At 36.8% G+C, this 24,669-nt stretch overlaps 2 protein-coding genes across 3 annotated transcripts; one reads left to right on the forward strand and one right to left on the reverse strand.

Annotated features, from left to right (window-relative positions):
• Positions 1 to 950: 950 nt before the first annotated feature.
• Positions 951 to 9,162, forward strand: LOC109241304 (protein ENHANCED DISEASE RESISTANCE 2-like). 2 transcript variants are annotated; one of them, XM_019408029.1, is made up of 23 exons: positions 951 to 1,081; positions 1,780 to 1,969; positions 2,621 to 2,695; positions 2,824 to 2,877; positions 3,094 to 3,159; positions 3,288 to 3,382; positions 3,638 to 3,705; positions 3,774 to 3,869; positions 3,979 to 4,019; positions 4,127 to 4,227; positions 4,477 to 4,572; positions 4,675 to 4,739; positions 4,843 to 4,914; positions 5,024 to 5,179; positions 6,106 to 6,326; positions 6,400 to 6,439; positions 6,518 to 6,672; positions 6,768 to 6,869; positions 7,163 to 7,207; positions 7,298 to 7,438; positions 8,270 to 8,365; positions 8,585 to 8,686; positions 8,826 to 9,162. In XM_019408029.1, exons 2-23 carry the CDS (start codon positions 1,832 to 1,834, stop codon positions 8,937 to 8,939), a joined length of 2,139 nt encoding a protein of 712 aa, XP_019263574.1. In that variant the 5' UTR covers positions 951 to 1,081; positions 1,780 to 1,831; the 3' UTR covers positions 8,940 to 9,162. The 2 variants fall into 2 exon arrangements, with proteins under 2 accessions (XP_019263574.1, XP_019263575.1); XM_019408030.1 differs by having other exon boundaries at positions 3,780 to 3,869.
• A 985-nt stretch (positions 9,163 to 10,147) lies between these two features.
• On the reverse strand, positions 10,148 to 24,475 carry LOC109241305 (DNA (cytosine-5)-methyltransferase CMT2). Its single transcript, XM_019408031.1, has 21 exons — positions 23,843 to 24,475; positions 19,363 to 19,397; positions 19,145 to 19,247; positions 18,587 to 18,691; positions 18,355 to 18,474; positions 18,084 to 18,177; positions 17,073 to 17,263; positions 16,933 to 16,998; positions 16,600 to 16,848; positions 16,278 to 16,336; positions 15,864 to 15,930; positions 15,434 to 15,763; positions 15,127 to 15,195; positions 14,917 to 15,006; positions 14,730 to 14,817; positions 12,763 to 12,884; positions 12,589 to 12,690; positions 12,428 to 12,471; positions 12,253 to 12,322; positions 11,124 to 11,227; positions 10,148 to 10,540 (listed from the first exon to the last, which is right to left on the reverse strand). Exons 1-21 carry the CDS (start codon positions 24,407 to 24,409, stop codon positions 10,372 to 10,374), a joined length of 2,844 nt encoding a protein of 947 aa, XP_019263576.1. The 5' UTR covers positions 24,410 to 24,475; the 3' UTR covers positions 10,148 to 10,371.
• Between the last annotated feature and the right edge of the window lie 194 nt (positions 24,476 to 24,669).

Genomic DNA, 24,669 nt, shown 5'->3' on the forward strand with positions numbered 1-24,669 from the left:
GGTGGAGAGAATCCGTCGAGCCAAGGTCCGCTCGTGGATATTTTTGCGGGCGCTGGAGAAGTATCGCCGCTACCGAGATCAGTGCCGAGAGTTGCGCGTGCGCTTGAGGAATGATCCCCGTAGCCGGGCCTTGGTCGAAGAGCTGGCGAGGCGGGAGCTTCAGATGCAGCAAACACTTGGCAGAACGAGTGCTCTCGAGGAGCAGCTCCGCCGGAAGGATGAGGAGCTNCAATAAGTGGCCGTGACCACGTTGGGATTTCGCCTTCATGGTGGCGGATGGGCCATGGCCTTGCTGATCGAATCAGATGCGGGTTGAATATCGTTAATTCTGAGTGGTCGTACCACTAATTGATCATAAATTAGCTTAAGACGAGATTGGCTTCGTTAATTATCGTGGGGTCGAATTCTGACCCATACAAGTAGGAAGGTCAAACTATTTAAATTTTGGTATGATTTCAGGTAAAGAATCTTTAAACTTTTTGAAATAAGTTTACATACTTAAAAATACTATAAATTATATAATTACCAATTCGAAATATATAAAAATTATATATAAAAAAAACCTTTAATTTATGTGTCACATAAATTGAGGCAGAAGAAATACTAATGTATTGAAATTTGGAAGAAACCCAAGAAATGTCATTTTTTTTAAGAAAAGAAATTTTTTATTATTTAAGAAAGGACTTTTGGACAATTATTGATTGAAATAAATAAAGGACAAACGAACTAGTTTTGAATCCGGTGGCTATAGTTGTTTTCTTATTATTCACCGATCATTTTCCCGGTATTTTAATGGTACAAATCATAGGACCCTCTCTTTCTACGGTTCTAACTTGTATACACCTTTCACTTGAAGCCATTCTCACCCTTTTACCCTTGCACCTCCTCCTTTTCTACCTATACATACATATATTCATCACATTACACTCTTATATTATATATATATATATATATATATATATATATATATATATATATTAACACATGCATGTGATTTGTAACGACGACATGCATGCAAAGATCGAGTTTTCTTTTGAAAAGATGGTTGAATAGTCGCGTTGTGTTCGTCAAGTTGGTAGAAGTAAGTATTCAACTCTGAGTTTTTTTAGATTTACTGATGAGTTTATTGAAAGTTTTTTGACTTAGCACGGAGTTTTTCTTTAAGAAAAAGACGTTTGAAACTTGTGATGTTACAAGCTTAAAGGGTAATAAGCTTTGCGGGGTCCTAATATTTGTGAGCCTAAAAGCTTCTGTTTAAGAGTAAAATGGAAAGTTTGAAGTTAAATTATTTTTAACTATAGAAATGTGTTATTCTTATTGGAATGGACTAATAAGGAAAGTACGTCACATAAAATGAAAGAAAGAAGTAAAAAATTTAACCTGTATGTTCATAACAGGAGAGCTTTTGAAGCGAACGAGCATAATTTTGTACATCTAGGGAATAGCCACCTCTTTTAATTGTCTTTTTGGTGCGCCCATGAGGTTATTAGAACGGGTATTTTTCATATAAAATTATATCTTTACGTACATTCTCGACTTTTTCTACACTTCTTATATATGGGAGCTTTCTCATATAAAGAATATTACGCTTAATTACTTGATCAAAAGGATTTGTATGTTGGTACTGGATAATATGGATGGAGAGAAATAGGAGAGCTTTTGAAACGAACGAGCATAATTTTGTACATGTGAAGAATCAATAGCCTCATTTTCCTACTGTCAATAGAATTAGACTTTATTTGATGAGAAAAACATGGATGGATATTCATATTGATGCAGTATACTTGGTGAATTGAGAGGATGAGCAACATATATTAAAAAGGTAGGAGCAATGTCGAAGGTGGTGCATGAGGGATGGATGGTGAGGTATGGGAGGAGGAAGATAGGAAAATCATTCCTCCATATGCGATATTTCGTTCTCGAGACTCGTTTGTTGGCCTACTACAAGACGAAGCCTCAGGGCAATGCTGTGAGTTTTCCTGAATTTTAACTCTTTTTTATTCACCGTCCAAGTGCGAGTTCAATTCTTACTATCCCCCTTCCTTAATCCTCCAATGAAATAGAAAAATAAAGAAATTACTAATAGAAAAGTTTTGAAAATTCTTTCTTTTTTAGCATATGATTTTATTTGACTTTCATTTTGGACATGGTACTATGTGATGTTAACTCCTAATTCATTTGACACTTCTTTCTGTTTGTCTGAAAAAGATTGACACATTTTTATATTGGCGTGACTTGTTTTAGTTCCCATGGCATAAAAAGCAAGTAGTTTTCTAGGGTACTTTTGGTTTTTATCTACATTTCTTTTTGTGACAAAATTCTTCATTTTTTTCCCTTTAAACTTTGTGTTCAATCAGACGCCGCCAATAAATTGGAAAGGAGGGAGTACGTGACTTTTGAAGTCAACTCTTGACCTTTGGTAGAAGAAGAAAAAAATAGAAGTGGCAATTATATAGTATTATTGTTCTTTATGTATATTATCTAAGCTTAGTGTTGGATTTGAAATGGTCAAGAAACAGTCATTTGGTACTATTGGTTGTCATTGTGTAAGACTGATGATATATTGGTTAGTTTTCTGAGGTCTTTGAATTTCTGATGTTACCATATATATTATTTTTAGGCTCCAATTAAGACACTTCAAATTGATGGCAATTTTCGCGTGGAGGACCGAGGCTTAAAGACTCATCATGGACAAGTGAGTTGTTCTAACTGTTGTTTGTATTTGTTATCCTATGATCAGTAAGTAGTATTTTTCTTTAGAGTATTAGTTTTTTATTTTGTTATGCTGAGGAAATTGATGTTATATACTCTTGCCTTTTGCAGATGGTTTATGTCTTATCAGTTTATAACATGAAAGAGAAGTATGATCAAATCACGGTGCGCGATCTTCTGTTTCTTATCTCCTCTTTCCCCAAAAAAATTGTTTAACCACTTGAGTGTGTATTCTCAAGTTTCAAATGTATTCTTTTCTATTGCTTAGACTAGAATTGCCTTAATATTTTTTGCTTATAGACTACAAATGGCTGACTAGCTACTCTGAGTTTCTGTGTTGTGGGAGAAAATTTACTCATGTTAATCGAAACGTGCTTCCAGATGGCAGCTTTCAACATTCAGGACTCACTTAGTTGGAAAGAAAAAATCGAGTCTGTGATTGATCAGGTTGTTTTCTTGTCTGTTAAAAGTCTCCGTTGTTATTTTCTTCTTCCAACGTATGTATATATATTTCGATCACCATCTCCTCGTGCCTAGATACAAATGGAGGTAATAACATGTTAACTGCAATGCAGCATCAAGAGGCACAAGGTGGTAATCGTAGCAAGTACAATGATTTCAAATCAGGGACGGATAGTACTGGGAGAACTGCTTCAGATCATGAAAGTCCGTAAGTATTGTGCTTTGTCAACTTGAAATTACAATATCCATACCGGTAAAAAAAAATTCTTTTTATGTATATATACTATGTGTTTAATCCCCTTAACTTATTCGTTGTATTTACTTATTTGAATTTTGATACCCCTTGATAAAAATCCTGGCTACGCTGCTACTGGTACATGATTTTTAACTCTGAAAAAGCTACAAGCATTTGACTTAGCTACTCCAGTTTTCACAAATTGTAATGCTTTTTCCTATTTTGTAGGTTTAGTGCTGCTGAAGATGAAGAAGATTCTCAACCAAACTTGATCCGCGGAACAACAATGGGAAATGGTTGGTAAATTTACCTTGTGCTTATTTTCTTCGACATGTTTCAAGCTGTACTTAATGTGTCATTTTAGTGGCAGGTCCACCTGAATCTGTGGTCGACTGGACAAAGGAATCAGAGTCAGATTTAGCAAACCCGAAGTATAGGCGCTTACTTTACTGCCAAAACGGTCAGTCTAATTTTTTTATTTCATCATTTTCCCATAAGCTGTAGAATATGCAACTGCAGACATCTTCCTGTAGTATTGACAATGTTTCTCCGTTAACGGGTGGCTGCAGGGCTTCGCATTTTTGAGGAGCTTCTCAATGTTGATTTACTAGTATGAGCTCATTCCTGTGTTCTTTTCTGGCATAAGTATTGCCTAATTTAAAACAAGTAGGGTGTTTTAGGGTATTTGTATAATAAACTTTCTTGATCTTCTTGTAGCCAAAGGGCTGTAGTAGAGCAATGAAAGCAGTTGGCGTCGTGGAGGCTACTTGTGAAGAAATATTTGAACTTGTAATGAGCATGGACGCTACACGTTTTGAGTAAGTTTTGTCCACGTTAGCGCATTTATAGGCGGAGCTAGGATTTGAAACTTATGGGTTCAGAATTCTATCCCTTTCAAGTTACTAGGTTCGGAATTACTAAAAGATTTTCGTAAGATAAATGCAGAGTTTGAACCAAAGTTACTTGGTTCGGCAGAACTCGTATCTTCAAGGCTAGCTCCGCCTTTACTTTTCCATCACAAGTGCTCTGATCTGATTGCATGGGAAACTTTCATTTTGGCTTAACAGGTGGGATTGTAGCTTCCAATATGGTAGTTTAGTTGAGGAGGTAGATGGACACACAGCAATACTCTATCACAGACTTCAACTCGACTGGTTCCCAAGGTAATATTTTTTTCCTTGTCACAAACTTTCTTTGTTATAAATACCTAAATATGAGTGAGTTTGTTAGATGATTTAGGTTGTGTGTCATTGTATGCAATGCAGGTTTATTTGGCCTCGTGATCTTTGTTATGTACGTTATTGGCGTCGAAATGATGATGGAAGTTATGGTAAGTATAAGTGTATAACCACAGATTCCTGTTTACTTCTGTCACTTCATCTTTTCTCTTTGTATATTTACAATTCTACTTGGTTTATCATATGATGGTGCAGTTGTGTTATTTCGTTCTCGGGAGCATAAGAATTGTGGTCCATTACCTGGATATGTTCGAGCTCATATCGAAAGTAACTTCTGTTTTCCTTTATGGCTATACTGTCTGCATTTACAATGCATAAATTTTCATGCTATTATTGTAATTGGTTCGTATAACTAACCGATCGTTTATGCTCATAGGTGGTGGATTCAATATTTCACCCCTAAAACCGCGTAATGGAAGGCCAAGAACTCAAGTGCAGCATCTTATGCAGATAGATCTGAAAGGGTGGGGTGTAGGCTTCATCGCATCGTTTCAGCAACATTGTCTATTTCAGATGTTAAATAGTGTTGCAGGTACGCTTTTGGTATTCAACTTTAAACTTCTCATTTTACCCTTAATGACATGATTTATAGTCACAGAAACGTCAGGATTTGTTTAAGGCCATAATTTTCATAAGACTTGCCTTCTCTTGAGCAATGGGTCAGATTTTTGTCCCCTTAGGGGTCGTTTAGTATGATGGATAAGCAAAAATAGTCCTGGGATAAAAATTTAGTATCACCTTATCCCTTGTTTGATTACTACTATGGGATAAGTTACCCCGGGATCAAAAATAATATCGGGTTAACTTATACCTGCCAGATGGTGGAATAGTAATTCAGGACAAAGAGCCCGTTTGGCTTAGCTGATTTAGAGTAGCTGATAAGCATAGGTACTGAAAAGCACTTTTAAGTGCTGAAGCTGATTTAAAAAATAAGCAGTTACGTGTTTGGATAAAAGTGCTGAAATTAATAATAAGCAGCTAAAAAATTGGGTATACAAAGAGTTTTGTTTTTAAAAAGAAGTATTTAAAGGATAGAATAGTAAATATTTTGGTCAAACCTAAAGTGCTTATAAGCTGAAATTTGATAAGTTGGGGGAGACCAACTTATGGCTTTTGGCTTATTTTTGGCTTATAAGCACTTAACTTATAAGCACTTTTAGTTTTACCAAACGCGTAAATAAGCCAAAAAGTGCTTATAAGTCAGTTTGACCAGCTTATAAGCTTAGCCAAACACCCTCAAAGTAGTAAAATTGACAATCCAAGGATTAATACAATATACCAAACAATCAGTAAGAAATAATACCAGGATAACTAATCAACATAACTAATCCCATCATACCTTGTCTTCAAACCAAACGACCCCTTAGTGACTTGAATTGCCAACATAATGTTGTCTTTCACAATGATTCATCGATCAAAGCTCAATGTGGAACTTATGTTTATATAATCCTACGATAGGACTTCGTGAATACTTTTCTCAAACTGATGAGAGGGCTGCTGCTCCAAGAATACCAGTTATGGTTAATATGACCTCACCATCTATCTCTTCCAAGAAGAGCCAAAAACAGTCTCATCATCGTACTCCATCTTTAGACCAAATACGCGCTGCAAATAGAAATGCATCGATGATGGATGAGTACTCTGATGAAGACGAAGATTTTCAAGGCACTGATCAAGAGGTATGAAATATTAGATACTTTTTCATATTATTGTCAGTGCCGCGTTCTGAGCATGTGCTTGGACTCCTTGTAGGTATCATCACCCGGCCTTGACCAAGACACGATTAAAACTGGTAGGTGTCTGAACATATATTTATTAGTAAAAGGTGTTTCGCGAATTCTTTAGTGAAAATCTTTTTGTACTTCTGAAGCACTTGAAGAAGAACCTCTGGACCAAATTGATTTGTCCACTTTTTCGGGTAATCTTCGACGAGATGAGAATGACAATGGTCGCGACTGCTGGACAATATCTGATGGAAAGAACTTCAGACTTCGTGGCAAGAATTTTTGCAGTGACAAAACAAAGGTCCTTATCTATTGTTTCCTTGATAAGTTCTTGGTTTTAGGTCCAACGGTCTATGTCATTCGCTCTAATATCATCTTTGCGAATTGTCTATGAAGGTTCCAGCTGGTAAACCTCTCATGGATCTCGTCGCAGTTGACTGGTTCAAAGATACGAAACGAATGGACCATGTCGCTAGACGCCCTGGTTGTGCAGCACAGGTAGTAATAAATTTGAGTAGTTTCAAGGAAATGTCAAACCATTTAGATATTACTAGTTTCTAGGTTTGACGGAGAGCCTTGGAGCAACGATAAAGTTGCCTCCGTGTGACCTATAGACCACGAGTTCGATCCGTGGAATCAGCCATTGGCGCTTGCGTCAAGGTAGGCTGTCTACATCACACCCCTTGGCGTGTGGCCCTTCCCCGGACCGTGCATGAACGTGGCATGCTGTTTGTAGTGATTAAAGGGTGTCCATGTTTTCACTTATCTTTATACATCTACTTTTTTTTTAGGTTGCTTCAGAAAAAGGACTCTTTTCTTTGGTTATAAATTTGCAAGTAAGTTATTTCTCCCCTGCTTTCCATTTCTTGATTCAATGTTTCAAGTCCTACAGAAAGAAATAAGCAGACAAAATTTGGTTTCTGAAGGTACCTGGATCAACACACTACAGCATGATTTTCTATTTTGTCATGAAAAAGTTAATACCTGGTTCGCTCTTACAACGATTTGTTGATGGCGATGATGAGTTCCGGAATAGTAGAATGAAGCTAATCCCATCAGTTCCAAAGGTATTTTTATTTCTTTAAACTATCTGGAAGAATGCTTCTGTTTGTAGATTGTTAATGAGATGACAGTAGTGTTAATAGACAAACACCAAATAACGACGACATACCCAGTGTAATCCCACAAATGGGGTCTGGAAGAGGGTAGTATGTATTCAGACCTTAACCTATCTTGTGAAGGTACAGAGGCTGTTTCCATAGACCCTCGGCTCAAGGAAAGCAGAAACAAAAATCATTTGGTTTCATTAAACTAGCTATATGTTGTGATTTAACAACAAATCCTATGTAAGGCGGCAAGATGGTATCTTGAGTAGTTACATTTCCAAAAATTCGAGTTCCTTACTGCAGCATTGTTATCACTATCGTATAATCATCCCATAGTCATGTTATTTGCAGCTCTTTGCCATAACAAGTTTGATTCTACTTCATTCATGTCGCCACGGGACGAGCCAGGATTTGAAGTTTATGAGTTCTAAATTTGCCACCAAACTCATAGCTCGTCTTAATTACTGGGTTCACAAGTAAATACTTATACCTATTTAATGGATTTCCCAACACAAACACATGATCTAACACAAAAGCTACCGGGTTCATCCGAACCCATACCTAATACTCTAGCTCTGCCCCTGCATCTCACCTCTTATATTCTGTTAAAAAGGATGAATAAGCTGAGATTTGTGGGTAATATTTGAGAGGTTTAGCTTTCTTTTATATAGATGTTAAAGTTATCATCTGATTAATTCTAACCATCTGCTATACTCGTCGTCCATCTTCTTCTGAAACTCTCTTGGCTGTTTGCATTTGTGTAGAAATTTACTGTTAGCATGCATCTTGCAGGGATCGTGGATTGTACGTCAGAGTGTTGGAAGTTCCCCTTGTTTACTGGGGAAAGCAGTTGATTGCAACTATATACGCGGTCCCAAGTATTTGGAGGTGAAGACTCCTACCCTTTTTCCTTTTGAGCATAGCACATAGAGACACAATACAAACAACTACTAAGTCTCAATCCCGAGCAAGTAGAGCTCAGCTATATGAATCCTCACTGTCATTCCATTTAAGCTCGTCTCTACGCATTATCATAAAACTTCAGTTTCTCCAACACTAAAAGCTATGGAGTCAGATTTGATTTCATATGTTGCTTGCATTCTGCAGATTGATGTTGATGTTGGTTCTTCCACTGTGGCAAATGGAGTAATGGGGCTTGTCATTGGCGTAATCACGACACTAGTAGTTGACATGGCTTTTGTTGTACAGGTAAGCGGATAGAGTAATTACGACATGTTATCTTTTAGCTGATCTGATAGTATAAAGATTCTTATAAATTGTCAGCGTATAAAAGTTAAACTCTTGTATGTTGCCACAATCATTGACGTCTTTGGAAATTTTCTGTTAGGGCAACACCCCTGATGAGTTGCCGGAGGCGCTTATAGGCGCAGCGCGTGTTTGTCATATAGAACTGTCATCTGCTGTTGTACCAAAGCTGGAGTCTGATACATCAACAGAATAGGTCATATCATGACTGTTTATCAATTTTGCAGAAGGTGAGTTTTGAAGATATGTATAATTTACTTACAGGTATTTCATTCATAATTTTTTCATTTCTTTACTCTCATTTGAGTACTGTTTAAGCTCTGAGAAAATTATATGGAGCCAAGTTTTGTATAGTAAATGTAAAGACTGGTATTTATAAGGTCTTTCAATTTTCTGATAAAATTTATTATTCTTTTCTCTTCCTTCGTGTATTGATAACCTTAAGTTGGCTTTCATTTTGCTCCTCGGATTAAAATCTTAGCGGCTCAAGGCTTGCCCTACCCCGCCCTACTACAGATTATGTTTGGTTTCAGTAAATAGGAATGGCAAATGGGGTAGGACAGGGCGGGGCAAGGCAAGAGTTTGCATTTTTTTTTAGTGGATTGTCATTGCTTGATATAGTGTCAAAGGATCCTACTACAATCATTATTCATTAAGTTAAGACAAAAAACCACCATATCTTTGGAGCTCCTCGGCGCAACGGTAAAAGTTGCCTTTGTGTGACCAAGAAGTAACGGGTTCAAGCCCTCAAAATAGCCACTTGCCTAAATGAAAGGCGAGACTGCGTACAATAGACCCAATGTGGTCCGGTTCTTCCTGACTTGCTTATAGCCTGTTTGTCAAGCTTCTAAAATCAACATACTTTGAAAAGTGTTTTTTTTTCTAAAGTACTTCTGGTGAAAAGCAGTGTGTATTTGGCTAATTAATTGAAAAAATACTTTTGAACAACAATTAATGTTTGACCAAACTTTTAAAAAGTGCATTCAAGTGTATTTTTTTCAAAAGTACTTTTGCAGAGAAGCTACTTTTTTCTGCTTCTCCAAAACTACTACTACTTCAAATGCACTTTTTTTTACTTCTAAAAGCTTGGTCAAACACGGGAAAAAAACATACTTTTGGCCTTGGAGAAGTTTGGCCAAATAGCCTATTAGCTTGCAAAATAACAATATCTTTACACCTCATTGACTGTGGCAGTTACCTTTCAATCTTTACTGAAACCAAACATAATCTGTAACCAGAAAATTTTGTATGGGGCAAATAGCCTATTCCTGTTTTCTATAACAACAGGAATTTTAGGACTTCAATCCCAAATTAGATTATTAGATGTATTTCGAGACATTTGGGATAAAAAATAACTAAGACTGCAAATATCAAAAAATGAGCTGTTTATAAAAGGAGAAGTTATAAAGATAAGAAAACACGATCATATAAAGAGGTTTTGGTAGTTCATTGATCAATAATCAGTCAATCAACTAAGAGTCTAATCCCAATCCCATTCTAGTTGGGACCAGCTATTTGTATTCACTCCGATGAATGACAGTTCAAATTACAAGTAATAGAATGATTTGCTCATGGATCAATAGTAGCTCTGAATTCGCGAATGAAGAAAGAATATGATGAATGTGCACTCAATTTTGCAAGACAACAATGTCATCAATTGGAGGCTTTAAGAATGAGAAATTTGGTGGCAATTTAATAAGAGGCTCATCTCCAGTTAGCCTCTGGAAGGCAAGTCCAAGTGCATACCCGAGCGCTCGCCCAACAGGAACTGCTACAGCATTCCCAACTTGGCAATATCTACACCAAATGAAAAACACTATGAAGAACTACTTGTAAAGTAAAAGATATAAGGAACAACTTGAGTAGTTTGACTCATATAATGTGAATGACATCAAACCAAAATGTGTTGGGAGGAATCATTTGCTAAAGGTTAACTCTTTACCACTTTTTCATTTTTAATGGTAAATATTGTTAACTATTTACCACTTTTGAGATGTACGTATAAGAGAAGATCTTGGCTGCAATTACTTCAATGAGATCCAATAAATGTGATAAATTACAACAATGAATTAAGTTCATTCCACAATTTAAGGTTAGTGCATTAACAATTTAGTAATAATTCGCAACACCCCTTCCACGTAGCTGCTTTTCCAATTTGAACATCATTCTCTTGTATTTTGGTCTTGTAGTGAAAGGAGAAAGATTATGTAACACAACTAAAAAAAATTGGTTTCAAATATAATAAAAATCACAGAGACATTTCTCTCATAGAGACGAAGGCTGCATTTATATATGTTTTCTTTTCATTGCCTTAAGATCTTTTAATTAGTTACTGAAATTGACAAGCTAATAAAATTACTTTCATCAGAAAACAAGATACCTTTCCTTGGGAGTGCCAGAAAACCTATAGAAATCTGGAAAACCTTGCAATCTTGCATACTCTCGTATAGTAAGAACACGATCCTGCTCTGGGTGTAAGACCGCCTGAAAAATATAGAAAGCTTAGAAAAGCCTACAAGTTCTATATTGCATATTTTATTGTAAAAATAACATCTAGACTTAAGGGTAAATTTTATAGAGTGGTGGTCCGACTAACTATGTTGTATGGAGCTGGGTGTTGGCCAGTCAAGAACTCACATGTGCAGAAGATGAGAGTAGCTGAGATGAGGATGTTGAGATGGATGATTGGTTTTACCAGGAGAGATAAAATTAAGAATGAAGTAATTCGGGACAATGTGGGAGTGGCCTCCGTGGAGGACAAGATGCGGGAGTCGAGGCTGAGATGGTTCAGGCATGTTAAGAGGAGAAACATTGATGCTCCTGTTAGGAGGTGCGAGAGGTTGACCATGGCGGACTTGAGAAGAGGTCGAGGTAGGCCAAAAAAGTACCGGGGAGAGATGATTAGGCAGGACATGGCGCTGCTCCACCTTACTAAGGACATGACCCTTGATAGGAAGGTGTGGAGGTCGAGAGGGTAGAAGGGTTGTAAGTAGTTAATAGTTTCTCTTTTTCTTACTTGTAGTATTAGTAACAATCATGTCCCTTCATATTCTTAGATTTATATTACGTCATGTTGTTTAGTTCGCTTCCGTTATCGTATTTCCTTGTTGTTACTATTTGGTACTACTTATTCTTTTTTTTCTTCTCTCTTGATTTTCCTCTTCTCCTTCTCCTTCTCCTTCTCCTTCTCCGTCTCCGTCTCCGTCTCCGTCTCCGTCTCCGTCTCCGTCTCCCTCTCCGTCTCCCTCTCCCTCTCCCTCTCCCTCTCCCTCTCCCCCTTCCCCTTCCCCTTCCCCTTCCCCTTCCCCTTCCCCTTCTCCTTCTCCTTCTCCTTCTCCTTCTCCTTCTTTCTCTTGTTCTTCTTCTCACCTTCTCTGAGCCGAGGGGCTATTAGAAACAGCCTCTCCACCTTAACTAGGTAGAGGTAAGGTTTGCGCACACACTACTCTCCCCAGATCCCACCTGTGGGAATACACTGGATTTTTTGTTGTAATAACACCACAAAGTACCTGGGCACGATGATTAGGAAATGTCACTAAAGTTGCCACTGTTTCATCCCACCACAATCTTGCATATGGCCTACAAATTCAAAAAGGATTTAGTATATATATTGGATATTATCAATAAAAGGAGATATAACAACAAAGTATCTGTATAACAAGCTTCTAAGGAAACATGCATTACCTTTTAGACTTTCCATGTTCAAAATTGAAGGCACAATCAGGAACCTACATTTCACAAGAATGATTCCTATTAGCATGAATGACACGTTATTATGATAAGTTACAAATTCATCATAATAAAGTCAGTACTTTTTAACAGAACAATAGTAACAAATAGCCTACCATGGGCTTTCCATTTGGTAGCACCTTTGGATCTTCTGTATCACGACGAGCCACATTATCCTTTCCCACAATTACACCAGGGAGGTCCCTGAAGTTCGCTCCCTACAATGGAAATATGTTACAAGGGGCAAACATCTGAAAAACTTATTTTCAGTAACACAACAAACGTCAAACCTTTTTATGTGGGACTAGACAAACTCTTAAGTAATCGTCTTCTGTAAGTTGGCAAGGCCGATGATCAGACAAAACAGGACCTTTTGTTTCCGTATCTCTAGTTGATGAACACCCCACTATCTCTGAAGGTGTAAGAAGGAATCATTTCCACATGTAAAGGATAAGCATTCAGCTCATAGACACTAGCATGAATAAATTATGAAACTGAATTCATTCCAGTAATTTTAAGTATTAGACTAAAATTTGAGAAACTATATTATGAAATCTACTAACAACAATGGTTATATAGTATTTTTTTTATACTATCAGAGAAACAAACATCTTGAAGCCAAAGTGTCAGATAAACTGGGAGAGAGGGACTATCAGTTTATTTGTTCGAAGTTTTTGAGCAAGTCTTTTCATGCCAAGTGAAGAGGTCAAAGGATGAAAAAAAAAGGTAAGTAGACCATGTACCATCTTATGGTATAATTCGTTGGACGTTTATTTAAACTATAACATGTTACATAAAAAATATATTAATCAATTCTCTTAGTTTCGGATTACAGTTATTTGAACATAACTTCTATCATACACCATGAGATATGTGGAATGTGAATCAGGAAGCATTTCAAATGTTTTTGTAGAAATGACACCAAGTAGCCACTATAAAGTGCTTCTATTTAGGAATTCGCCAGTGCGTCCAGAATTTCAATTTTTCAGTTCAATTTTTCGGGACAAAAGTGTTCTGGATTGTCCTTGCCCCTCAAATTTCAACTGAACATTCCTTGAGAAATTTGTAGCATCAAATTCCTCATATCATACTAGAGTATGGTGTTAGCATTTAGATTTTGGCATGTAAAGTAGCAAATTTTACTAATGTGTGCAGTGTACCTAAAGCACCATTGTTACACCATAAAATGTAGATAATATGATTATCCAAGTATTTAAGCAATTGTCCAACTTTAAGAAGTCACCCTTTTTAACAAGATAGAAAGTAGAGTACTAAGAAACTCATATTGGACACCACTCCCATAAATTGCGAGGGCCACAAAGCTAATATGTTGTTAGTTTGTGTGTGTTCTAGATCGACAACTGCTTTAGATACTAAAATTTGATGCTAAATTTTTCAACTTCTAAAATTTCACCGTACCCACATATCATATTCACATCATGTGCCCAAAGCCTTAATATTTAATTCTCTCTAGATCATTCCTTAAGTCTTTGTTCTAACAGTTCGAATCATTTCCTCACACTTCCAACCAAAATTAGCCACCCCCAGTTTTCAAATTACACATCAGAGGAACGTTAATTTAAAATGCTGAGTCTCAACATTGCATATTCACATCAAAGCCTTAATATTTAATTCTCTCTCGACCATTCCTTAAGTCTTTGTTCTAACAGTTTGACTCATTTCCTCACACTTCCAACCAAAATTAGCCACCCCCAGTTTTCAAATTACTCATCAGAGGAATGTTAATTTAAATTGCTGAGTCTTTGACAGAAAGAGCAATATACATACACAAACACACACATAAGAAGAAATTGATTTAGAAGCCAATACAATCAAATAAAAGTTCTTAGAAAAAAATTAGAGAGCAAGTAATATGAAGAACAACAGCTATTCAAATTAGTTGCAGCAAGTTAACATATCCCAAATGGTTGAACTTTAAATTTTTTGTACATGATTCTTCTTCCTTCGCATTTCTCAGGTAATAAAGGCCTTTATCCGTTAGGTGGTACGAGTCGTTATTACCAAGGCATGCATTAGAACTTGCTTAAGGTACGAAATCAGCTCGGTCTTGTTACTGATCGGAACAGTTTCTCTTAACCAAAGTAAACATTTGTCACTCTATTTCTAGAATTTTCAGACCAGATCACAAGATTGCAATTGTAGCTTTTGATTAGAAATCAATACAAACAGAATAACAAGAGAAAATAGCCCGAGTCCAACAAAAAAGGCTTTAGCACTAATGTTTGAAAGAAATTACCATGTTTAGGTAATCTTATGTATTTCTGGAACTCCGATTCCGCGGGCATCTCATATGGCATTTCTTCACGAGTTTCATGCCATGTAACCTATAAAAGAGTACATCTATTATTCCAGTAAAAAGAAACTTCTATATAGATACATCTATTAAAATGAAAAAGGATCTCTAATAAACACAACAATCATACAGCTGGAAGATCAGATATAGCATCACGAAGAACAAGGGCTTCCTCAAGGTCACCGCGTGGTTGTCCTTCATCATAAGCAACAGTATTCCGCTGCAAGAAGGAAATCAAATGTAATAAATGCAGCATCAATATGAAAAGCCCGACTTACAGAAAGTAGAAAGAATAACACAAGTTCTCAGGCAATAAAGGCAGTGAAAATGTAAAGGATACCTCAAATTCAGGCGAGGGCCAATATTTAACAATCACGTCGTGTGAAGGAAGTGGAAATGGGGGCAATTTCTGAACAAGAGAAAGAATAATTGAGATTACTTGAACATCGCATGGATGTAATCACCAACTATCGCCTAGTATATCAACATGAATTGAGAATTTTCTACCAAATCCAGTTTAAGATCTTTACTGTTCTTTTAGAGAAGAAATAACCATTCCTTTAGAAATAACTATTCCTTTTGTTCAGTAATTCTGATGACAATAGGCTAATGTACCATTTTTTTATATGTTTACTGAATATACTCACCTCACTCGGAAGTGCACCCCAAAAGAAAACTCGCAATCGAAATTGTGGGAGACCATAACAACCAGCTGCCATAGTTCCCAATCTTGCTTGGTATCTCATATGTACCAAACGACTTAAAGCATATCTTCCAAGAGATGCTTTATCAAACCTCAGTATGTCAGCCACATTTTCCATCAACACATATTTAGGCCGTAAGAATTCCACGACATCCATAAAAATAATAATTTGACGATTTTTCTCATCAGACAATGGGTCGTCAACATTTCTGTGGCGATTGTATCCACTAATGCCCTGGCAAGGAGGACCCCCACATATCATATCAACATCACCCTGCAAATATATTTAATCAGGACGGGAAATTAAACAGGGATAATGATTCCAATGCCATTTAGTGGAAATCATTGCAAATGCAATTGAGGAAGTAACTTACTGGTAGAGGCAGAATTTTCAATTGTTGCCCCCTTCTAACAAATTCTTTTATGCTGTCTTGGCAATTTCTGAGAAAAAATAAGTGAAGTGCACATGAAATTGAGGATGTGATGAAAATGTATAACAAAATGTAAAGATCTTCTGAATTTTCTTAACCTCAGAAACTCCTTTTTTTTCTTATTTCAACTTTTGGGAACATTCAGTGTGAAAATCAACTGATCTGTTTCTTATATTTCGAAGCTGATAGTACTTCTAAGATTCTTCCAAAACCAAATATGATAAAGGAGAGTGTTGAGAGCTTGGATATTCAGAAAGAGAAACAGTGCTTCTACATTAACTAACCAAATTTTTCGAGCAGCCAAAAATGAAAGATACTAGTAAAGTATGGAAGAAACAATATTTAGCAAGTACTTACTCCAAGTTCTCAATTGGCTCCCAAGTATCTTCACTTGGACCATAACCTTTCCACCGCACCTATAAGAGTACCCCACAAGAAGAAAGCATCACCAGCGATATCAAAGCTAAGATCAACAAACAAGCTTGTAGTCTAAAACAGTCAAAATAAACAATAGAGAAAGTCAAGAATTAAACTTCACTCCTCCAGCAGTTAAATCTCATGGCTTCCGATAATCACCTAACACATTAACTTCAATTCGGATCCGCTTCTCTTTAAACAACTCAAGGTTTTCTAGGATTAAACTATGAAAACCAACAATATATGAAAGAAAAGTTTATACCTTAAAATGCAGTCCAGATTTTCCTTTGTTGTTCGGATCCCCGTAACATACGTCAACCAATCTTAATACCTCGTATTCTCCAGAAGATGCCTTAGAACCAGCCTGGAAATTATCATTGTTTTCACCTTCATCTGCATCGTCTAGCTCACAATTTGAGCTTGTTTTGAAGTTACTACAGCCATAAGTTTTAATTAGCTTCTCCCATCTTTTCAGTAGCTCTAGAAAATCCTCAACAGCTTCATTCCTAACCTAAGAAAAATGTTAACTATGATTGAATATTAGCTCAAACACAATGATAACCTCTCTCATGACTGACACAAAATAAAAGCTTACATGTGTCTGAGGATGATTCAGTTTCAGGCTATCACAGGCAGACCTATTAAAATCAACTGCCCATTTCTAGAATAAAAAAGAGAAATTTCAGACGCATAACTTAAAAGATATTAGATATGAATAAGAATTCTATTAATTACCGTCACAAGTTTAAGACCAGAGAGTTTGGTACCAAGGCACAACCCCATAGACATGCCACCACAACCAGCGTATAGATCCAATAATGACAACTTCGCTGTCATAGGTTCACAACTTGGCAATACCTCCAGAGGATATGTAGTGATAGGCTTATATGAAGCATCAACTAACGAAGGGATAACCAAGCTCTTGACTGGATAGTCCAAAAGAAAAGCAAAGTTTTAATCAAAATTGGTAGAGAAAAAATAGATACGGGTTAGGTACGATTACAAGCTGTGCTACAAACTGCTGCAAGAAGTCCATTTATAATAACAGCATGGTACCATATGAACTGCTAACCAAAAACTACAATATTTGAACTTGTATTGGTGGATCATAAAGATACAAGCCATTGATACAGACGGAAAGTAGGATGTTAGAAAATTTTGATGTCACTAACAAGTAAGCTACAAAAGGTAACTTCACATTCAAGATACAACTCCAACATCTTAAGCAAGAAAAACTTGACATTCATGGACACTTTGGAAAGCTCCTTTTGCACAATAGTAGCAATGCCATTAACCCTTAATTATAAAGAGTCTACCTGATTTCACTTGCCACCACGTGGCATCAACTAATGCGAATCCATACTCTGGATCAACTACTGCTATCATTCTCGATATTTTATGTCATTTCTAATATATAAAAAAACAAGACCAAATATACACAACGTCTCAATCTGACTTATTGTGATCTAATACATTCTTACTCATCATTCTCAGAAGAAAGTGACACTTATGCAGCTCGCATCTCATCCTTAATGTCAATAGAAATTTCCTTATGGAAGTTAAATTTAAAGCAAATAATTGATAGAACGGTCATGTTCCTGAAAAACACTGCAAATGGAAGTCGTGAGCATCAAATGGTGCCTATTTTAGTAAGACTTATTACAGAAGGTATACGTCATCAGGTGTTTTCTCACGTTGTTTGAGCACATAGGACAGTACAAGATTATCTGTATCAATATAACTTACCATTATCCAATGTACGGAATGTGGAATAGTCAACACAGTATTCCATGTCGTAATAAAAGTGAGCAGGTGGAACATCCTTTGTATTCAAACCATTCTGCAGTAGTAACAAAATTGCAAAAGATTCAAGGAGCAATCCTCAACCACAAATATTAAGAGGAAAGAGCAGAAAAACAAAAGAAACAGCACAGTAGTCAATAGTGAACAATGGAACTAACAAGAGTAATCTTAAGCAATTTTAACAACAGGAAAAGAATATCAGGATGGAGCATACGCTGGCTGGTAATTCCACCACATTGACTTTAGAAACAATGCAGTCTAGTGGATTATCATTCTCTAAAGTAGAGTAGAATATGCGCTTTGTGTCATGGAAAGAAGCAGCACCTTTCAACACCTGAAAGAATTATGCAGAGAGAATGTCCAAACAAATAAATCAGAAAATAGGCTTCAAATACAATACACTAAGTGAAAGAAAACACTCTTATCAAAAATACAAAAATACAAACCGTATCTTCAGCTCTGAAAAACCATTGTACCCTGAAATAATCTTCACCCTCTGTTGTCTTGAAAAACTCCAAGATCCTGCCAATATGGTTTTTCTTACCTTCACCCTGAAGGAATTGCTCATCAACTTACTAAAGATATTGAGCATGCCTAATGTTATCAAAGTGGTTACAAAGAAAGCTTTGATGTTGTTGTAAACCTAAACAGGAAAACACATGTCTCCACTCTAATAGGTTTTACTTTTAGATGAGATAGTTACACAATTCAACATAGTGGCAGAGTAGGCAAGAGTTCTGGACCAAGTCTCATTGTACCCATCGAAAAAATATTTTCATGTGCTTAGCAAAAAAAAAAAAAAAAAAAGAATAGGCTTACATGTGAAGGGCCATGTTACAAACCTAAAACAAATAAATAGAAGTGTTCCTTCTCCAACGGTTTAAGCTTTTAGATGGTCATAGAATTCAACCAATTCTTATCAGCACCACCATAATCTAAAATATAGGTCACAATGAAAATCTCACAAAAGGAAAAAGATATATGGAGAGATAGCTAATAACTACCTTCACATATGCACAATCTCCGATATTGAAAGTGAAACCAGCAACCTTAGCTTGAGCATAATGGCATTCCACATTTAATATGATTTCATCTTCTTCACCAGCGCTACAATAATGAGAAAGCATAACATTAAGGAGTGAAGACGTGCTACAGACCACAAAAGGTAGAAAAGGGCAACATTTTACCACCGGAAAGGACAAGTTCATATGGTATCACTCACTTTAATTTCCCAGCTTGACGCTTCGTTTTTCGACCCTGCAATTGCCAATGTACATGTATATTCAGAAAGAGTAAAGTTTAATAACGTGTATGCCAGACAAAGAACTAAGTTATTGCTTAGATATCCAAAATAGCTCAGCTAAATCTCTGAGAACACGACACAATAAATTAAATTGGCAAACAAATGATAGTTAGCTTATAGGAGATGGTAGAAGGTTCCAGTAATTATTCAGCTTCTCTGGCAAGTCCTAGAGCCAACCACTTATGCATCCTATATAATCTTATCCTTTGCACTAAAATTTCTAGGCACATCCTTCCTATAAAGAACCAGGATTGAAAGGTGGACCTATCCTTCTGCGTACTAAAAGTTGGTTAGATTTTCAAAGTAGTCCAGCTAATCCCTTGAGAGCACAACATAATCAATTAAACATGACGAATAAATAATATTTAGCTTACATGAGCTAATAGAAGAATCCGGTGATCATTCGACTTCTTTGGCTTATGAAATCCTAAAGCCAACTACTTATGCATTCTACATAATCTTATACTTTCCGGTGAAGTTTCTATGCACTTCATCATATAAAGAACCAGGATTGAGAGGTCCACCAAGAAATCTCTGAGTGTCAGTGGCATATGGTTCGAAACTCAATGGATAATGGACCTACTACTCTACCCTTCACCATTAAGTAGCAAGCTTTTGACTCATGACATGCACTTAACCAATACGCCTCGTGTTTCACTATTATAAAACTAGACCAAAACCTTGAGGTTCAAGAGGTCCACCTATCCTTCTTTTTACATATGCAAGCGAAGGCCAAACTATGTGCATATATTGGTATTCGGAAGCCCAACCACAAAATAGATCACCACAAGCAAGTTATTTCATCTACGAATTTATGAAGATAGTTCTGAAAGTGGAATAACCCAATTAAATATCTTGTGTTTATTTAGATTATCTTTTATCCCACTTTTCCCTTTTCTAGCTAGCACACTTTTGTGATTTAGGCATTTAGCTGGTGTATTCAATAGATTAAGCATTAAAATGTTCTCACAACAAGTTTAAACATTCTTATTGGTTTGGTTTGAGGATATTTTATTTGTGTTATCAACAAGTTTGATTGAAATTTCAGTGTCGATCTTTTCTTAGCGCGGGCCTTGGACTTTTCTGCCTTGTGCGGCTTGCCTAGGGACCTCGCTCACGAAGCCTCGTGTTGTGCAAGCTCTGCCGTGAGAGAACCTTGGCACCTTTCCTTGTATCCTTTAAGGTTTGGATAATATATTTTTCACAAAGAATAGATGTATCCCTTAAGGAACGGAGAGCACCTTTTTACAAATAATAGGAGTGGTCTCAGTGGTGGACAAGATGCGGGAAGCGAGGCTGAGATTGTTCAGGCATATGAAGAGGAGAAGCGCAAATATCTGAGTGAGGAGGTGCGAGAGGTTGGCAGTGATAGGTCTAAAGAGATGTACAGGTAAACCAAGGAAGAATTGGAAAGAGGTGATTAGACAGGACGTGACACATCTTCAGCTTACTGAGAACATGACCTTAGATGGGAGAACACAGAGGCCAAGGATTAAGGTAGAAGATTAGTAGTAAGTCAGGCGATTAGGGTAGAAGGTTAGTAGGTAGTCGAGCGATTTCTCTCCTTTATGTAAGGGAGCATGATTCTAGTTTAGAGCACCTTCACTGCTCCCTCTTCTCCTTACCAGTATTATTGTTATTATGATATCTTTATCATACTCTTCAATTTTATGACTAATGATGTGTCTTTTTTTACTTTGGTTAGCTTTACTATTTTTTTCTTCCTGTCATTACTTTTCTGTTCAACAGTATTTTCATCATAGCTTTTGTACTCTTGTATTGCCAAACCTATTCTAGAAAACACTTTTCTTGAGTCGAGGGTCTATCGGGACAGTCTCGCTAATCCACAAAGGTAGAGATAAGGTATGCGTACACCACAGCTTCCCAGGCCCCACTTGTGGGATATCACTGAGTATTTTGTTGTTGTTGAAGGCAATTGAAAAAAGCTATGAGGTGATAGTTTCAAGAAGTTTGGTCACAGTGAGTCATAGACCCCATTTTACTTTGACAAAAATATCTACATATATAGCGTGTGCTCCTCTGAGGCTTCTTTTTTTAAAATTTATAATGCATGTAACCACCTCAAAATTTGCTTGAGATTTCGGATAAAAATTCAGTCACCTCGCTACCAAACTACCCAATGTCTTTCCCTCTGAATAACTAAACCCAACTCTAGTTTTCTCTCCAATTAGTCCACCTCTTCCTCGTTCTTCAGCACGAGATCCCCATTGCTCCCTCCATCATTCAAAAAAAACTTCAATTTACAACAATTGTCATTGATAACGAGTTAAAAGAAATTGTCTAAGTTAACACTAAAGAAACCCATCATGAATGTTGCTGTAATTTTTTTCTATAGACACGTGAGTAAAGATTGTAGGAGAATCATTGACAGATGTTCTGGGAAATTGTTTTCTTTTTCTTTTAATTCTCAATGTCCTTCTTTGCTTTTGGAAAAATGATGAATAAAATTTCTTCAAGTGAAAACAAGGTGAGGTCAGAAGTCCGGTGGATGAAACCAAACTGGGATTTGGCAAAACTAGCACAAAAAAATTTATCAGAAACCAAAAAAAAAACAAAGAAAAAGGATAGAGGAGCTAAACGATTTTATTGTTACCCTGAGAGAGCAATGGAGAGAAAGATCTCACCGGCAAATGAAATGGGGAGGGGTTCACAGCTCGCCAGAGAAAGAGGCAAGAAAATTGGAATGGGAAGTAGCCAAGGAGTATTAAAATGTTGGGGGAAAGATGAAAATATCCTCATTATTAAAGAGATTATAATGTGCTTGTAAGGGTTTGGAGAATGAGAAAATGGGTACAATGCTAACCTATATATATATACACACACACATACACACCTTACATTCATCTATTATGTTCATTAGTGGTGATGACTTTTTTGTCCTTTTACTTCAAGATCTAAATCCCAGGTCCTCTTTCCTCTCTCTTGCGTTTCCATCCTCTCCCTCGGGCCTCAGTGAAGAAGGAACCACTGCATTTCTTCTTCTTCTTCTCTATATTCGCATAAACTAGTCCATATCTCATGCAGGGCAATACATTAAATTTATCTTATATCTTCCCAAAGAAACTCATTAAACTGGTCCTATTTTCCTCCAATTTTTTATAACAAATAAGAGGAAAATTACTACCGCAAAAAATGCTTTGGATGCACTGGTTGTTCCTCTCGTCATTTCATAATCAAATGAGGCCAACTGTTCGCATATTCGAATAATTGCTGAGTAAATCTTGGAATTTACTAACCATTATCGAAGTGGATCGCTCCAATCCATTCTACTAGAATAGATTCCTGGATCCAATTATCAAACTACAACTATTTAATCCTCCCACTACTGGAAAAAGTTACGGCAATTATTGTTTGAGTTTCAATCAACCGGTCAAACTTCAGAACTTACTGCTAGGTGGTTTGAGATTCATCCATCCATGGCAAACCAGGAGAAAGAAAAGGGAAAAAGAATGGGGGAGGAAGAGAGCAGGTGATGTATATATATCTAGTTTTGCTAACATACTACCTTCCTGAAGTATGTTAGCAATGTACTCATTTTTGCTTTCACTAAAACCTTTTTTTTTTAAATGGTAACAAATTTTGTCCACTAAGATATCCTCTGCCATCTCATTAAAATTAGATACTTAAAGGGCATTTTGGTCTCAATTCCTTGTGCTAACGTAAACGGGTTCCAGCTTGGTCCCACAAAGTGGTTAAAGTACCGATAAGTGATAAGAGCATCTCCATGAGAAATCTAACTCACCCATAAGAAAGGAAAAACAAAGAGACTAAAAGAAAAGCTAAAACCAACACTATGTACCACCGCCAAGGGTTATATCAAAGTGGTATCGGGGCAAGTCTTCCACACATACGTGAGTTTGATTTTCGTTGCTCCATTCTCCTCCCCTCTCCTTCACCTTCGCCTTCCCCTCCCCGGTGTAATAAAAAAGAAATTAAGAAAAAACACTATATACTAAGATCATCCTCAGTGAGATGGCTCAGTAGTTGCTTATAGGATTAACAGCCTGAAGCCACAATTAATTGAGCTATTCATGAGCAAATTTAATCCACGGGCAGATTTATCCAATATCTATGATGGTGAACTTGCGGTGGATTAGTGGAGATATACCCGTGGATTAGTCGAGATACACCCATACTTGCCTAAATACCACACTACCTCAGTAAATGAAAGTAAATTAAAATCAGGGGCAGATGTAGTGTAGAAGTATGGCTTCATTCGAACTAGTAGTTCTAGCTTATACCCTACATATGTGTTAAGAAATTCACTAAATAAGTACAAATAATAAGTTTAGAAACAAGTAAATCAAATAGAATTTGATGGAATTTCGAGCCTATGAGTAAAATAAAGTAAAACAAAAATATGTACAAGTATACCAACCTTCAAGTCGTAACGCCATTGCCACCTCTCTTGAGCTTCCTCTGCAGCTATTGGCTCGCCAATAAAACAGACATTGCTTTTCTGTTTCCTCCCATTTTTTCCCACTGAATCTGATGAATTTTTCCTCTTTTTATCAGATCCTTTATTATTACTATCATTATTAACAAAACCTTCTATTTTTCTTGACCTTAAAGTCCTCTCTCCCACCGAATTACTCTCCGCCAAAAGTTTCTCCGATGTTTTTGGCGATTCAGCTGAAACAGTATCTTTTCTCCGAGATCCTCGGGACTTTTCACCTACATTCACTGAACCATTACTCTCCAGCGTCAGCAAGGCCTTCAATTCTCTCCTTGTACCATATTTACTGGTGGCGCGTGTACCTGACGCGCTTTCTTGTGGCTCCGGCGACAGGGCTAGCTCTAATTCAGCTCCATTTACTAAAACACTTCCCCTGGACGCCAGTGCATCTGGATTTGGTGATGAAAATGATGATTCTTTTTCATCTGGAAAATTTCTGGTAAAAGTGGGTGTAGAATTGTTCTCTTCAGTAGCAGCCATTATTGGCATTGCTAAGAAGAAAGGGTTGTGTTGCAGAGGAAATAGGTCAAATTGTTTAATCTACTATGGATTTAGCCAAAAAGGAGTACTGTTAAGGTTATATAGGTAAATAAAATAAGTTTTGGGGGTGAAAGTGGAAGTATGGGGGTATGTAACGGTAACGAGACATCAAAATGGGAGCGGGGATCTTTTTTTGGTTTCACGATCCGTATTCGGTATTCGGACCCGACTAAATTTGGATTGCACCGAAAAGTTTTACATTAGTAGAT

This window comes from Nicotiana attenuata, unplaced genomic scaffold, assembly GCF_001879085.1.
Source record: "Nicotiana attenuata strain UT unplaced genomic scaffold, NIATTr2, whole genome shotgun sequence".
Taxonomy (NCBI): Eukaryota; Viridiplantae; Streptophyta; class Magnoliopsida; order Solanales; family Solanaceae; genus Nicotiana; species Nicotiana attenuata.